This window comes from Phyllobates terribilis, unplaced genomic scaffold (assembly GCF_046119375.1).
Source record: "Phyllobates terribilis strain yellow unplaced genomic scaffold, ASM4611937v1 Scaffold_4__5_contigs__length_816908805, whole genome shotgun sequence".
Classification (NCBI taxonomy): domain Eukaryota; kingdom Metazoa; phylum Chordata; class Amphibia; order Anura; family Dendrobatidae; genus Phyllobates; species Phyllobates terribilis.
This window is the reverse complement of record NW_027362764.1, coordinates 102588346-102605952: the sequence shown is the minus strand read 5'-3', so window position 1 is coordinate 102605952 and position 17607 is coordinate 102588346. Positions and strand designations below refer to the sequence as shown.

The 17607-nt window shown below is 48.3% G+C and overlaps 1 protein-coding gene across 1 annotated transcript in view; it reads right to left on the bottom strand.

The window, feature by feature from the left end:
* The window catches only part of PITRM1 (pitrilysin metallopeptidase 1), a 66335-nt gene that overhangs the window by 21808 nt on the left and 26920 nt on the right, over window positions 1-17607 (bottom strand). Inside the window, exons 5-12 of the mRNA XM_073676519.1 lie at window positions 13459-13585; window positions 12842-12930; window positions 11810-11938; window positions 11271-11384; window positions 5663-5759; window positions 5377-5511; window positions 1786-1924; window positions 163-279 (exon numbers count right to left, since the gene is read on the bottom strand). Of these exons, the coding sequence (XP_073532620.1) occupies window positions 163-279; window positions 1786-1924; window positions 5377-5511; window positions 5663-5759; window positions 11271-11384; window positions 11810-11938; window positions 12842-12930; window positions 13459-13585 (947 nt within the window). The remainder of the gene's footprint in view (window positions 1-162; window positions 280-1785; window positions 1925-5376; window positions 5512-5662; window positions 5760-11270; window positions 11385-11809; window positions 11939-12841; window positions 12931-13458; window positions 13586-17607) is intronic.

Genomic DNA, 17607 nt, shown 5'->3' with positions numbered 1-17607 from the left:
TTTAGTGACTCCTGCATTGAGCAGAGGGTTGGACACGAAGACCCTGGAGGTCCCCTCCAACTCTAACATTCTAGAATTCTATGAAGTTCTAAGAGATGAGGGCATTTCATATACCTATAAGACGACAGTCGCATATACTCACTTATAATGCACTGGGCTCACCTGCATAGGCCAAATCCAGATCTGTATGTGGGATTGTTGGCTCGATGTCAGATACTTTGAGTGCAGGGAGACAAGAAGCATCCTGGGGTTTACTCTGCAGCTCTAGTAGCTGTAAACCTGAAATAAGACAAGTATGTTTATTGAGAAATTAATATTCGGATGCACCAATGAAATCAACATCGGGTTTCCTGGGGAAAAAAGAGCAGTACGGCAGAAGGAAAGATGACCGGCTTCTTCTGTTCTCCCTCCCCCTGTGGACTTACACTGACCACCAATGGTGTGATACATTGACTTTTCTTCATATTATTACTGCCCTCTACCAATTAGATAGGATAGGTGCTCTCGAATTGTCAGAAATAGAGGGGGGTCTTCTGTTCCCCTAAAGGGATGAGAAGCTGAGCGGTTGCAGATCTAATTGCTGTCTGTACCCCCCCTGGACAATTTGTCATCTGGCTCAAATGTTCACCACTATATGGACTATGGAGATTATTAGTCTCTTCAGATTTGATGATTATGTGGAGATTCTTTGTGTGATTCTTTTTGTAGGGCACGGGCTAAAATAAACGTGTCAGATGCCGACACTCAGAAGGTATGTGCTGAAGAGTGATCACAGTCAGTCTGAACAGTGCAATCAGCAGGATGCGCTCTGTAAATGTCGCTGCCAGAGAATCGCAGTGGCATTTAACAGGTTAATAGCTGCGGGCAGAGCTCCACTCCATTAGCGGATGTCAGATGGGTGAATAACACAGCCATTATCTGCTGGGAACAGAGCAAGCTCTTAAGCGCTCCGCGATGGTCCGCTGCCCGACCAGCGCGTTACACGCACCGCGATGGTCCGCCGCCCGACAAGCGCGTTACACGCACCGCGATGGTCCGCCGCCCGACCAGCGCGTTACACGCACCGCGATGGTCCGCCGCCCGACCAGCGCGTTACACGCACCGCGATGGTCCGCCGCCCGACCAGCGCGTTACACGCACCGCGATGGTCCGCCGCCCGACCAGCGCGTTACACGCACCGCGATGGTCCGCCGCCCGACCAGCGCGTTACACGCACCGCGATGGTCCGCCGCCCGACCAGCGCGTTACACGCACCGCGATGGTCCGCCGCCCGACCAGCGCGTTACACGCACCGCGATGGTCCGCCGCCCGACCAGCGCGTTACACGCACCGCGATGGTCCGCTGCCCGACCAGCGCGTTACACGCACCGCGATGGTCCGCCGCCCGACCAGCGCATTACACGCACCGCGATGGTCCGCCGCCCGACCAGCGCATTACACGCACCGCGATGGTCCGCCGCCCGACCAGCGCATTACACGCACCTCGATGGTCCGCTGCCCGACCAGCGCATTACACGCACCGCGATGGTCCGCTGCCCGACCAGCGCATTACACGCACCGCGATGGTCCGCTGCCCGACCAGCGCATTACACGCACCGCGATGGTCCGCTGCCCGACCAGCGCATTACACGCACCGCGATGGTCCGCTGCCCGACCAGCGCATTACACGCACCGCGATGGTCCGCTGCTGACATGTACTGTGCTGGCCATTAAGGAGTCACTTATTTATTGAACAGTTTTTATTTGCAAGAGAATCAGTTGTGTAATTGTAAATGTTATGGTCACCTTTCTCATAAACTTGTTTTCGCTCTTCTTCGTTCAAAGCTAAAACCTTCTGGTTCAGTTTTTCATTTTCTAATTGATCTTTCTTCTCGTAATAATTTTCGTCAGGACTCATAGATAACGTCATTGTGTGTAGATTACCCTGTAATATACAAGGGAGTGAGAAGCCATATTTATTTTTCAAACTGAGGTAAACTATGACATTAGTATTAATCCAGAGACCGCTGGAGTAAATAGGTAAAAAAAATGTGTAATGAGACAACCTCTTAATACATTTGCAACACTTTTGTTCGTCAGTGCAAATCTATCCCTCCTGAGATTTGTTTTTCTATAATTTACGCCAGGTTCTGGTGTACTTTATAATAAAATCAATCAGGCGGTGGGTGACTGACCCCCATACACTAAGCTCCTGCTTTGTAAAAAACAGCAACGGTGCTGGAAAAATAAAATTTGTAAATGTTTACGCAAAACAAAAAAGTGTGCCAAAATTTGTGATTTCTTCTACCAGAAAATAATCACTTAAATCTCCCAAGTGTAGAGAATCTTACTTCAGACACCAGGGATCAGGGCGCTTCTAGCACGCCCAGTAATAAATTAAAGGGTATATAGTTTAATAAGTATGTATAATAAGTATATATATATATATATATATATATATATATATATATATATATATATATATATATATATATATATATATATATATATATATATATATATATATATATATATACATATATATATATACATATATATATATACATATATATATACATACACATATACACATATACACACACACAGACCAAAAGTTTGGACACACCTTCTCATTTAAAGATTTTTCTGTATTTTCATGACTGTGAAAATTGTACATTCACACTGGAGGCATCAAAACTATGAATTAACACATGTGGAATTATATACTTAACAAACAAGTGTGAAACAACTGAAAATATGTCTTATATTCTAGGTTCTTCAAAGTAGCCACCTTTTGCTTTGAGGACTGCTTTGCACACTCTTGGCATTCTCTTGATGAGCTTCAAGAGGTAGTCACCGGAAATGGTCTTCCAACAATCTTGAAGGAGTTCCCAGAGATGCTTAGCACTTGTTGGCCCTTTTGCCTTCACTCTGCGGTCCATCTCACCCCAAACCATCTCGATTGGGTTCAGGTCTGGTGACTGTGGAGGCCAGGTCATCTGGCGTAGCACCCCATCACTCTCCCTCTTGGTCAAATAGCCCTTACACAGCCTGGAGGTGTGTTTGGGGTCATTGTCCTGTTGAAAAATAAATGATGGTCCAACTAAACGCAAACCGGATGGAATAGCATGCCGCTGCAAGATGCTGTGGTAGCCATGCTGGTTCAGTATGCCTTCAATTTTAAATAAATCCCCAACATTGTCACCAGCAAAGCACCCCCACACCATCACACCTCCTCCTCCATGCTTCACGGTGGGAACCAGGCAGGTAGAGTCCATCCGTTCACCTTTTCTGTGTCGCACAAAGACAAGGTGGTTGGAACCAAAGATCTCAAATTTGGACTCCTCAGACCAAAGCACAGATTTCCACTGGTCTAATGTCCATTCCTTGTGTTCTTTAGCCCAAACAAGTCTCTTCTGCTTGTTGCCTGTCCTTAGCAGTGGTTTCCTAGCAGCTATTTTACCATAAAGGCCTGCTGCACAAAGTCTCCTCTTAACAGACTGACTGACCTTCATTTCTTAAAGTAATGATGGCCACTCATTTTTCTTTACTTAGAATTTGTATTATGGCAAGAAAAAAGCAGCTAACAGTCTATTCAGTAGGACTATCAGCTGTGTATCCACCTGAACTTCTGCACAACACAACTGATGGTCCTAACCCCATTTATAAGGCAAGAAATCCCACTTATTAAACTTGACAGGGCACACCTGTGAAGTGAAAACCATTACCGGTGACTACCTCTTGAAGCTCATCAAGAGAATGCCAAGAGTGTGCAAAGCAGTCATCAAAGCAAAAGGTGGCTACTTTGAAGAACCTAGAATATAAGACATATTTTCAGTTGTTTCACACTTTTTTGTTAAGTATATAATTCCACATGTGTTAATTCATAGTTTTGATGCCTTCAGTGTGAATGTACAATTTTCATAGTCATGAAACTACGGAAAAATCTTTAAATGAGAAGGTGTGTCCAAATTTTTGGTCTGTACTGTATGTATACTATATATATATATATATATATATATATATATATATATATATATATATATATATATATATATATATATATATATATATATATATATATATATATATATATATATATATATATATATATATATATATATATATATATACATACCATATTTTGTGGACTATAAGACGCACCTAGGTTTTAGAGGAGGAAAAGAGGTAAAAATAAAATTTAAGCAAAAAATGTGGTCATGATGCCTGTTATAGGGGAGGGGGTCTGCTGCTGACACTGGTATTGGGGTAATGTCCCCCAATTCTGTTAATATAAAAAAATATATGGTATGTATGCCCCCCTCCTTCCTGGTATACGTGGTCCCAATCCCATCCAGGTATACATGGCACCCCCTTAACCCCTCATCCGGGTAGGCATGGCACCTCCTTTATCCCTCATCCTGGTAGGCATGGCACCCCTTTATCCCTCATCCTGGTAGGCATGGCACCCCTTGAACCCCCATTATGCTGCCCACAAAAAAAACAAAAAAAAAAACAAGCAAACAATCATACTCACCTCCTCTCTGCTCCAGTGCTGTCCCGCTCTGCTGCCGATACTCTCACTGTGTGAGCCGCGCATGGAGTCCCTGCCATGCGCCCTCACACCATGTGAGACGCTGTGCTGGAATAGTCAGTGTTCCCCACGCCGGGACTCTGTGCGTGGGGAGCAGCGACCATTCAGTCTCTTCTATAGAAGGCACACTGTACCGCAGCGCGGCTCCTGCTGCAGCTCTGCGGTCAGTGTGCCCGCTATTAAAGACCATGAATATTCACTACATGGGAGTGGGTTGTAGGGAATATTCATTAATAGTGAGTTGGCTATTAAGGAAAATGAATATTCATTGCTCTCCACACCCATAAGCGTGGGGAGCAGGGAATATTCATTTTCTTTAGTAGCAGGCACAGCGTAGGCTGCAGCAGGCAGCTGTTGCCGCCTTCTGTGCCACGCTGATTCCCTGCTGCCGCTCCTCCACACCCACCACCATGCACGGCCATAATGTAATATAGTATTCGGACTATAAGACGCACCCCCAACGTATGTGTATGTGTGAGATATATATACAGTGTGCAAAGCAGTCATCAAAGCAAAAGGTGGCTACTTTGAAGAACCTAGAATATAAGACATATTTTCAGTTGTTTCACACTTTTTTGTTAAGTATATAATTCCACATGTGTTAATTCATGGTTTTGATGCCTTCAGTGTGAATGTACAATTTTCATAGTCATGAAAATACAGAAAAATCTTTAAATGAGAAGGTGTGTCCAAACTTTTGGTCTGTACTGTATATATATATATATATATATATATATATATATATATATATATTTTTTTTTATTACACTTTTGGATTTTTTTATTGAGTACTCAGTTTATTACCTGAAAATAATGCTTGACCTTTTCTTGAAGGAACGTGGGGTTTTCTTTAAGACACTGTCTGAATTTATTTATTTTCTCACCAATTTTTAACAAGTCCACAGGATCTCCATCGTGATTCCAACAGGAGGCGATGTACTAGAAGACGGGAACAGATCGACATACAGGACTGTGTTAACATATAGGGCTACGGAGAAGGATTGTGGCACAGCAATAGATTTGTTTTTGCTGTAGAGAAAGAGGACAGGCTTCATGTCCCACAGATTAGATAATAAATAGTCAAACCTACTGAGGCTAAAGTAAGGCCAAAGCTCGTAGACTGATGCTTCATCTGGATCTCCAGCTTGTGGAGAATCGCTTCAATTCTCTCCGGCTCAAATCCCTTCCTGTAGTAAAAGAAAATTTATGCATAAAACCCATTTTTCCAGGTGTCTGAATGGTCAGCATTCTCAGATCTCCGGTATTGCTGATGGATCTTAATATGGCTCTATTTTTATTCTAATATTGTTTATTGCAAAATATCAAAGGGGGCAGAGAATCACCACAACTCTTCCTTTTATCTAATTGAAGAAAGTGAGAAACCAGTATCAGAACTGCTGTTCCACTCTGTTCCCCTCCCACTGCAGAGTCTCAGCGTGCCCCATGTGCTGTCCCCCTCCCACTGCAGAGTTTCAGCGTGCCCCATGTGCTGTCCCCCTCCCACTGCAGAGTTTCAGCGTGCCCCATGTGCTGTCCCCCTCCCACTGCAGAGTCTCAGCGTGCCCCATGTGCTGTCCCCCTCCCACTGCAGAGTCTCAGCGTACCCCATGTGATGTCCCCCTCACACTGCAGAGTCTCAGCGTGCCCCATGTGCTGTCCCCCTCCCACTGCAGAGTTTCAGCGTGCCCCATGTGCTGTCCCCCTCCCACTGCAGAGTCTCAGCGTGCCCCGTGTGCTGTCCCCCTCCCACTGCAGAGTCTCAGCGTGCCCCATGTGTTGTCCCCTCATACTGCAGAGTCTCAGCGTGCCCCATGTGATGTCCCCCTCACACTGCAGAGTCTCAGCGTGCCCCATGTGCTGTCCCCTCACAATGCAGAGTCTCAGCGTGCCCCATGTGCTGTCCCCTCACACTGCAGTCTCAGCGTACCCCATGTGATGTCCCCTCACACTGCAGAGTCTGAGTGTCCCATGTGATGTCCCCTCACATTACAGAGTCTCAGCGTGCCCCATGTGATGTCCCCCTCACACGGCAGTCAGCATGCCCCATGTGATGTCCTCACACTGCAGTCAGCATGCCCCATGTGATGTCCCCTCACACTGCAGTCAGCGTACCCCATGTGATGTCCCCTCACACTGCAGTCAGCGTACTCCATGTGATGTCCCCTCACACTGCAGAGTCTCAGCGTGCCCCATGTGATGTCCTCACACTGCAGTCAGCGTACCCCATGTGATGTCCCCTCACAGTGCAGTCAGCGTACCCCATGTGATGTCCCCTCACAGTGCAGTCAGCGTACACCATGTGATGTCCCCTCACACTGCAGAGTCTCAGCGTGCTCCATGTGCTGTCCCCTCACACTGCAGAGTCTCAGCGTGCCCCATGTGCTGTCCCCTCACACTGCAGAGTCTCAGCGTGCCCCATGTGCTGTCCCCTCACACTGCAGAGTCTCAGTGCCCCATGTGATGTCCCCTCACACTGCAGAGTCTGAGTGTCCCATGTGATGTCCCCTCACACTGCAGAGTCTCAGCATGCCCCATGTGATGTCCCCTCACACTGCAGTCAGCATGCCCCATGTGATGTCCTCACACTGCAGTCAGCATACCCCATGTGATGTCCTCACACTGCAGTCAGCATACCCCATGTGATGTCCCCTCACAGTGCAGTCAGCGTACCCCATGTGATGTCCCCTCACACTGCAGTCAGCGTACACCATGTGATGTCCCCTCACACTGCAGAGTCTCAGCGTGCTCCATGTGCTGTCCCCTCACACTGCAGAGTCTCAGCGTGCCCCATGTGCTGTCCCCTCACACTGCAGAGTCTCAGCGTACCCCATGTGATGTCCCCTCACACTGCAGAGTCTGAGTGTCCCATGTGATGTCCCCTCACACTGCAGAGTCTCAGCATGCCCCATGTGATGTCCCCTCACACTGCAGTCAGCATGCCCCATGTGATGTCCTCACACTGCAGTCAGCATACCCCATGTGATGTCCCCTCACACTGCAGTCAGCGTACCCCATGTGATGTCCCCTCACACTGCAGTCAGCGTACTCCATGTGATGTCCCCTCACACTGCAGTCAGCGTACTCCATGTGATGTCCCCTCACACTGCAGAGTCTCAGCGTGCCCCATGTGATGTCCTCACACTGCAGTCAGCGTACCCCATGTGATGTCCCCTCACACTGCAGTCAGCGTACCCCATGTGATGTCACCTCACACTGCAGTCAGCGTACCCCATGTGATGTCCCCTCACACTGCAGAGTCTCAGCGTGCCCCATGTGCTGTCCCCTCACACTGCAGAGTCTCAGCGTGCCCCATGTGCTGTCCCCTCACACTGCAGAGTCTCAGCGTGCCCCATGTGCTGTCCCCTCACACTGCAGAGTCTCAGCGTACCCCTTGTGATGTCCCCCTCACACTGCAGAGTCTCAGCGTGCCCCATGTGATGTCCCCCTCACACTGCAGAGTCTCAGCGTGCCCCATGTGCTGTCCCCTCACACTGCAGAGTCTCAGCGTGCCCCATGTGATGTCCCCCTCACACTGCAGTCTCAGCGTGCCCCATGTGCTGTCCCCCTCACACTGCAGAGTCTCAGCGTGCCCCATGTGCTGTCCCCCTCACACTGCAGAGTCTCAGCGTGCCCCATGTGATGTCCCCTCACACTGCAGTCAGCGTGCCCCATGTGATGTCCCCTCACACTGCAGTCAGCGTACCCCATGTGATGTCCCCTCACACTGCAGTCAGCATGCCCCATGTGATGTCCCCTCACACTGCAGTCAGCATGCCCCATGTGATGTCCCCTCACACTGCAGTCAGCATGCCCCATGTGATGTCCCCTCACACTGCAGTCAGCATGCCCCATGTGATGTCCCCTCACACTGCAGTCAGCATGCCCCATGTGATGTCCCCTCACACTGCAGTCAGCATGCCCCATGTGATGTCCCCTCACACTGCAGTCAGCATGCCCCATGTGATGTCCCCTCACACTGCAGTCAGCATGCCCCATGTGATGTCCCCTCACACTGCAGTCAGCATGCCCCATGTGATGTCCCCTCACACTGCAGTCAGCATGCCCCATGTGATGTCCCCTCACACTGCAGTCAGCATGCCCCATGTGATGTCCCCTCACACTGCAGTCAGCATGCCCCATGTGATGTCCCCTCACACTGCAGTCAGCATGCCCCATGTGATGTCCCCTCACACTGCAGTCAGCATGCCCCATGTGATGTCCCCTCACACTGCAGTCAGCATGCCCCATGTGATGTCCCCTCACACTGCAGTCAGCATGCCCCATGTGATGTCCCCTCACACTGCAGTCAGCATGCCCCATGTGATGTCCCCTCACACTGCAGTCAGCATGCCCCATGTGATGTCCCCTCACACTGCAGTCAGCATGCCCCATGTGATGTCCCCTCACACTGCAGTCAGCATGCCCCATGTGATGTCCCCTCACACTGCAGTCAGCATGCCCCATGTGATGTCCCCTCACACTGCAGTCAGCATGCCCCATGTGATGTCCTCACACTGCAGTCAGCGTACCCCATGTGATGTCCCCTCACACTGCAGTCAGCGTACCCCATGTGATTCTCAGTCACAGGAATAATAGAGTAAGGAAGCTAAGAGTTCAATGTTACACTGAGTGACCGCCCCCCTCCAAGACTGAAGTTGTATCTGGACTCCCATATATGCCATTAACAATTCCCTCAGAGTCTCAGCGTGCCCCGTGTGCTGTCCCCCTCCCACTGCAGAGTCTCAGCGTGCCCCATGTGCTGTCTCCTCACACTGCAGAGTCTCAGCGTGCCCCATGTGTTGTCCCCTCATACTGCAGAGTCTCAGCGTGCCCCATGTGATGTCCCCCTCACACTGCAGAGTCTCAGCGTGCCCCATGTGCTGTCCCCTCACACTGCAGTCTCAGCATGCCCCATGTGATGTCCTCACACTGCAGTCTCAGCGTACCCCATGTGATGTCCCCTCACACTGCAGAGTCTCAGCGTGCCCCATGTGCTGTCCCCTCACAATGCAGAGTCTCAGCGTGCCCCATGTGCTGTCCCCTCACACTGCAGTCTCAGCGTGCCCCATGTGCTGTCCCCTCACACTGCAGTCTCAGCGTACCCCATGTGATGTCCCCTCACACTGCAGAGTCTGAGTGTCCCATGTGATGTCCCCTCACATTACAGAGTCTCAGCGTGCCCCATGTGATGTCCCCCTCACACGGCAGTCAGCATGCCCCATGTGATGTCCTCACACTGCAGTCAGCATACCCCATGTGATGTCCCCTCACACTGCAGTCAGCGTACCCCATGTGATGTCCCCTCACACTGCAGTCAGTGTACTCCATGTGATGTCCCCTCACACTGCAGAGTCTCAGCGTGCCCCATGTGATGTCCTCACACTGCAGTCAGCATACCCCATGTGATGTCCCCTCACACTGCAGTCAGCGTACCCCATGTGATGTCCCCTCACACTGCAGTCAGCGTACCCCATGTGATGTCCCCTCACAGTGCAGTCAGCGTACCCCATGTGATGTCCCCTCACAGTGCAGTCAGCGTACACCATGTGATGTCCCCTCACACTGCAGAGTCTCAGCGTGCTCCATGTGCTGTCCCCTCACACTGCAGTCAGCATGCCCCATGTGATGTCCCCTCACACTGCAGTCAGCGTACCCCATGTGATGTCCCCTCACACTGCAGTCAGCGTACCCCATGTGATGTCCCCTCACACTGCAGTCAGCATGCCCCATGTGATGTCCCCTCACACTGCAGTCAGCATGCCCCATGTGATGTCCCCTCACACTGCAGTCAGCATGCCCCATGTGATGTCCCCTCACACTGCAGTCAGCATGCCCCATGTGATGTCCCCTCACACTGCAGTCAGCATGCCCCATGTGATGTCCCCTCACACTGCAGTCAGCGTGCCCCATGTGATGTCCCCTCACACTGCAGTCAGCATGCCCCATGTGATGTCCCCTCACACTGCAGTCAGCATGCCCCATGTGATGTCCCCTCACACTGCAGTCAGCATGCCCCATGTGATGTCCCCTCACACTGCAGTCAGCATGCCCCATGTGATGTCCCCTCACACTGCAGTCAGCATGCCCCATGTGATGTCCCCTCACACTGCAGTCAGCATGCCCCATGTGATGTCCCCTCACACTGCAGTCAGCATGCCCCATGTGATGTCCCCTCACACTGCAGTCAGCATGCCCCATGTGATGTCCCCTCACACTGCAGTCAGCATGCCCCATGTGATGTCCTCACACTGCAGTCAGCGTACCCCATGTGATGTCCCCTCACACTGCAGTCAGCGTACCCCATGTGATGTCCCCTCACACTGCAGTCAGCGTACCCCATGTGATGTCCCCTCACACTGCAGTCAGCGTACCCCATGTGATGTCCCCTCACACTGCAGTCAGCGTACCCCATGTGATGTCCCCTCACACTGCAGTCAGCGTACCCCATGTGATGTCCCCTCACACTGCAGTCAGCGTACCCCATGTGATGTCCCCTCACACTGCAGTCAGCGTACCCCATGTGATGTCCCCTCACACTGCAGTCAGCGTACCCCATGTGATTCTCAGTCACAGGAATAATAGAGTAAGGAAGCTAAGAGTTCAATGTTACACTGAGTGACCGCCCCCCTCCAAGACTGAAGTTGTATCTGGACTCCCATATATGCCATTAACAATTCCCTCCTTAGTGTCATACTTACTCAGCCACCTCATGAATAGTTTTACTTATGATTTCTTTCACGGACTGGACATCATCAGTATTTATTCCCTGTAACCCAATGCTGAAGTATGTATCCCGGGTGCAACTGTTAAACCTAATATCAGAAGATAAAAAAAAAATTATTCAAAAACATAACATTACATCTAAAGTGGTCTAAAAAAGTATTCAAATTTTTTATATATATATATTATATATATATATATATATATATATATATATATATATATATATATATTTATTATAAATCATTATTTTTAGGCACTTGGCGACAAATCAATTTGTAAATTTTATATTTTTATAAACAAGAATTCAACGTAAAGAAAATATAAGTGAGATTAACCGTAAAATTATACCAATAAAAACTACAGATCGCTGTGCAAAAACAATACCCTCTCACAGCTTCATTGATAGAAAAATAAGTTATGAATCTGTGAAAATGGCAACACAATCCAACTAGTTCTGAATTATTTTATTAAAATTATGCAAAGTAAAAAAGCTATGAGAAAAGAGTTGCCTTACCCGCTGTCAGGAGAGAAATCTGTCCCAAGATTGGCTTCTATTAAGGCTTTATAGAAAGGAGAATTTGGTCCATCAGCCAACAAAGAGGATAAAAGGCTCAATGTAAAAGCCTCAAATGAGTCTGCAATACTAGAAACAGGACAGAACAGTCTTTACTACAATGTATATTCCAGCATTCTGATGAAGATGGAAGATTGTGATAGCTCACTTACACATTGCTATAGGGGAAATGAGTGTACGTAGAAAAGTTAAATAGGATATTGTGTAATGTAAGAAATCTAAAAGGTTCCTGACAGATTGCATTGACCTATAATGTGGTCTGTCCATGTTCTATTGTTTTGATGGCAATAATAGCGTTATATGCCGCACATAGACATTAGATGTACATTGGCCAAACCTGCTGGGATCGGTAAACCATGTAATATGTAAGGGTGTGTCCCAATAGTTCACTGGCAGCAGAGGCCAAAAGAAAGAGGACAGGGCATGATGGATTCCTAGATGTCAAGGCTGATGGTCCTCACCAAAGATGTCTGGCAGAGGATTATTCTCCCCTCCTGTGAGAACACATGCAAGCTCAGCATGGGAGTTGAGAAAAGCAGTTGGCTATCATCTAAGGGTATTGCAATCTTTTGATTTATGATCCAATATAAGGCATTTGCAGTCAATTTTGCTTCATGGGGTGGGGGCCTGTATAACTCTTCTTGGATAATAGTGATGAGCGCAAGTGCTCGTTACTCAAGTTTGCTGAGGGTGCTCGTGTATGCACCGAGTATTGCGAGTGCTCGAGTGACATGTTTGAGTCTTCACGGCCGCATGTTTCATGGCTGTTAAGACAGCCAAAAAACATGCGGGTATGTTAGGCAATCCCCACATGCAGCCGCGGGGACTCCAACATGTCTCGCGAGCACCCACGATACTCTGTGCATACCAGAGCACCCTAGGCAAACTCTAATAATGAGCACTTGCGCTCATCACTGATAATTAAACATCATTCAAGTACAACATTGAAATCTGCAGAAAAGCATTACTCACTCTGATAAAAGGAAGCTCATGCTGACCATCGTCTGTTTAGCTGGGTCAGATGCAAATGTGTCCGCGCCACAAGGAATATGATATTTTCTCTGCAAATTACATAAAAAAATAAATATCCAGTTGGAAAAAAAAACAAAAAAAACACAATTTTGTCAAAATAAAGGAAAAGTAAAAAAGTGAACAAACAGCTGCCCTTGGTTATATTCAACACTCTAACAGAGATTGAAAAGATATTAAAACAATAACGCAACATCAAACATGGCTCCAGCCAACTCCTCCTTGCCACAGTCATGTTCCGGTGGTATGGAGGGAGGAACAGCTCCACACACAGTAGTCACCGTTCTCAGGTTCTGCTATGTAAGCTCCTATTGAAGTGAATGGAAGCAAGGCTGTGATTCCCACATACAACCATACTGCCACTACACAGCTGTTCCAGCTCCAGCCACCATTTACTTCCGTTGATCGCAGGACCGGCTAACAGTGGATTTAACCCGATCAAACAGATAATAGTGACCTATATCCTCTATCGCATTCAAGGACAACCCCTTTAAACAGATTTATGGTTACAACAAAATGATGCATTTCTAAAAAAGACAAAAGAAAAACCAAGAACCTACCGCACTGCTCCACCTCTGCTGTCGAGGAACCTCAGTGTGGGGATCAATGCGCTCAAACTTGCTCAATGCATCTTCATGAATCTGTTTTAAGTGTTGCTCCAATGGAAGATTCCCATAAGTAAAAAACCTGCAGAGGAAAAGCAAATGCACATCTGTTTTACAGGTTAGCACTGATGGCTCAGTGGTTAGCACTGTTGCTCTACAGCGCTGGGGGTCCTTAGTTCAAATCCCACCAAGGACAACACCTGCAAGTCTATGGAGATGGGGGGGTTTCAGGACAATAAATATCATAGTAAAAGAAGACGGCTTAACGTTATAGATATCCTACCAAAGACCGAGAAAATCAATACATCTTCAAAACATTTATTAAAATATAATAATATTTAGATTTGAGAGTTCTCAGTGGTTGATACCTTTTACTGAGGACTCTCAAATCTAAATATTTTTTTTTTATCTACTGGCTAACATGGTCCAAAAATATATATTTTCCCTGTATTAAAATATAATGAAATTTTTATTGAATCAACATGTACAAAACACTAAAAAATGGCCATGCCATATAGCACTGCCATATCAGGAAAATTTTCCACATACGGTAAATACATCAATTGAGGTTAACAGAATGAGCTCAAAGCAAAAGAGGGAGACAGAGCCTGGGTACATGGGACGTAAAAAGAGAGGTAGCAAAAAAGTACGGGGGTCACAGCACCAAACTTGTGTATCTATGCCTATCTGCAGCCAACACCCATCAAGGTAAATAACGTTGATATGAGTGTGACTTGCCTCAAGGCAAAAGGAGATTTTTGTGTACTCACCGTAAAATCTCTCTTAGACTCTAATTGGGGGACACAGGATCTAGTGTGTTATGCTGCTGTCCACTAGGAGGCGACACTATGCATAATCTGAAAAAGATTAAGCATGGCTCCTCCTCTGCAGTATACACCCCTGGACGGCTTCAGCCTTCTCCAGTTTTGTGCAAAAGCAGTAGGAGGAACGTAACATGGATAACATAATCATGCCTATAAGAAGGCAACTATGTAAGAGCTCAAACAAAGACAATATGAGAACTCAACATAACGGCCCGGAACGGGCAACAGGGTGGGAGCTGTGTCCCCCAATTAGAGGCTAAGAGAAAGATTTTACGGTGAGTACACAAAAATCTCCTTTAAGGCTGCGTTCACACATTGCCAATTTTGAAAAAGCGCGCGCAAAAATACGCAATGTGCCTTGTGTCTGCCAGCAAAGTGAATGGGAAATTCACTTTGCCGTTCAGACACTGATTTTACGCAGCGCGAAAGCGCAGCTGCGTAAAGAATTGACATGTCAATTCTTTACGCAGCTGCGTCCCGCGCTCTCTCACATATTGTGCCCATTATAAGCGATGGAATTACGCAGCGGTGTTCACACACTGCGTAATTCCAGCGCTTTTTTACGGAGGTGCAGGAGAAACTATGGATACTCACCTATCCGATGGATGGGAGAGGCGTCCGGTCCGGTCCCGCAGCTTCCAGCATCTGCAGGTGAACCGATCAGCTGACTGTCAGCTGACCGGCTTGTAAATCAGCTGATCGGTATACCGACCGATCAGCTGATGTACGAGCCGGTCAGCTGACAGATGCTGGAAGCGGAAGGATGATGCCTCAGTGTCTGTAGGTGCAGGAGATGAGGCTCCGCCCACCAGCTCCGGCCTGTAGCTCCAGCAGAGCGGCTGCTCCCAACATGGCCCCTCCTCCCTGCCTCCCCTGCAATTTGCAAGAACACTCTGCAGTCGGGCCCTGGGAGATGGGAGGCTGCATCAGAGAAATGCATCATGTGGCATCATCTGCAGAGAGGGTAAGTCCATGTAATGTGTGTGTATATGCATGAATATATTGTAGTATATATATATATATATATATATATATATATATATATATATATATATATATATATATATATATATATATATATATATATATATATATATATATATATATATATATATATATATATATATATATATATATACACACATACATATATACACACACACACAGTGGTGTACCGCCAACAGTGGGACCCATGAGCCTCACCGCAGCGGGCCCTGCTTCTTCCGGTTAGCTCCCGCACTGCCCGGCCGCTCGCCCGCACAAAATGATGGGATTGGAAACGTCTTCTGATGCTTCCTCCTCCATCATCATTGCTCACACTGACAGCCGGAGGGGGCCCAGTGCGAGCAATGATGATTGAGGAGGTAGCGTCAGAAGACGTTTCCATTCCCATCATTTTACTCGACGTATGACGTCATTACAGGGCACTCGCTGCTATGAGATGTCCGGCGCTTCACACGGCACGCTGAGGAGACCGGAGCATCGGCTGGAACCAGGAGAGGTGAGTACTATTTTTTTTTAAAATCAGTGACCGGTGGCCATAATACAGTATGAGTGTACACTGCAAAAAAAAGCACATGCGTAAAAAAACGCAGTGTGTGAATGGAGGTGCTTTTTTTACCTGCGTAAAAAAACGCAGATAAAAACTGCAGGAAAATACGCGCGCGCAACAAAAAGCAACAAATACGCAATGTGTGAACGCAGCCTTACTCTGTCACCTCATTGGGGGACACAGGACCATGGGACATCCCAAAGCAGTCCCTGGGTGGGAAGCAATGGACGAATATTGTGTAGACAGGCCCCTACATTTGGGGCACCGTCGCCTGCAGAACCCATCTACCCAGGCTCGCGTCTGCTGAGGACTGGGTATGAACTCTGTAGTGTTTTGTAAACATGTGTAGGCTAGTCCAGGTGGTTGCTTTACACACTTGTTGTGCCGAAGCCTGGTGCCTAATGGCCCAGGAGGCTCCTACCGCATGGGTAGAGTGTGCCGTAATTCGTGCTGGAAGAGGAGAATTTTTGAGGCGGTAGGCCTCTTGTATGGTGGATTTGATCCACCTGGCAAGGGTAGCTTTGGAAGCTGGCAGACCCTTGCGGCCGCCTTCCAGTAGAAGGAAAAGAGAATCAGACTTCCGGAAGGGCGCAGTCCTAGACACATAGATACGCAATGCTCTGACAAGGTCAAGCGTATGCAGAGCCTTCTGCACTCTATGAACCGGGACCGGACAGAGGGATGGCAGTGAAATTTCCTCATTGAGGTGGAAGTTGGACACGACCTTCAGAAGGAAGGATGGGACCTACAGAGAACTACCTTGTCCTGGTAAAAAAACACAGGAAGGGCCGTCTGCAGGAGAGTGCTGTCAGTTCAGACACCTTGCGTAGCGAGGCGATTGCCACTAGGAAAAAACACTTTCTGGGATAGAAGGTGGAGTGGGACTTCACTAATGTTTCCTGCAATGTTGTCAGCACCAGGTTGAGGTCCCACGTTTCTAATGGTCGTCTGTAGGGGGGGGGGGGACCAATCGGGAAACCCTCTGAAGAAATGTCCTTACTTGCGGCTTGTTAGCAATGCACTTCTGATAAAGCACTGAGAGAGCTGACACCTGGCTCTTAAGGGAGGCCAGGGACAGTCTGGCCTCCAGACCCAGTTGGAGAAACCCAAGTACCCTGGGGAGGGAATAAGGGAATGGGGTCTGGCCACGAGATTCGCACCAGGTAAAGAAGGCTTTCCAGGTACGGTAATAAATCTTAGCAGAGGTTGGCTTCCGTGCCCTGATCATGGTTGCAATGATGTGCGGCGACAACCCTGACTGGGTTAGAACCCAAGTCTCAATGGCCACGCAGTCAAATTGAGGGCCCCTGAGTTCTGGTGGTAGAACGGGCCTTGTGACCGAAGATCCGGGCGGTCGGGGAGACCGGGCGGTCGCCAGAGAACGTCGGCTGTGAGCTGTACGATGTCGGCGTACCATGTACGTCTGGGCCAGTCTGGTGCGATTAGGATGGTTGGAACTCCCTCTTGCTTGATCTTCCTCACCACTCTGGATATCAGGGGAGAGGTGGAAAAAAAAATAAAATGTACAGGAGCTGGAACTGGGTCCAGTCCTGAACCCGGAGCGTCCGCTCCTAGCGCCCGCGGGTCGCGTGTTCTGGCCATGAAGTTGGAGACCTTGATATTGAAGTGGGATGCCATTAGGTCCACGTCCGGAGTCCCCCAGCGATGGCAGATCTGGCGAAAAACTTGGGGATGGAGAGACCGCTCTCCCAAACCCATTGCTTGCTG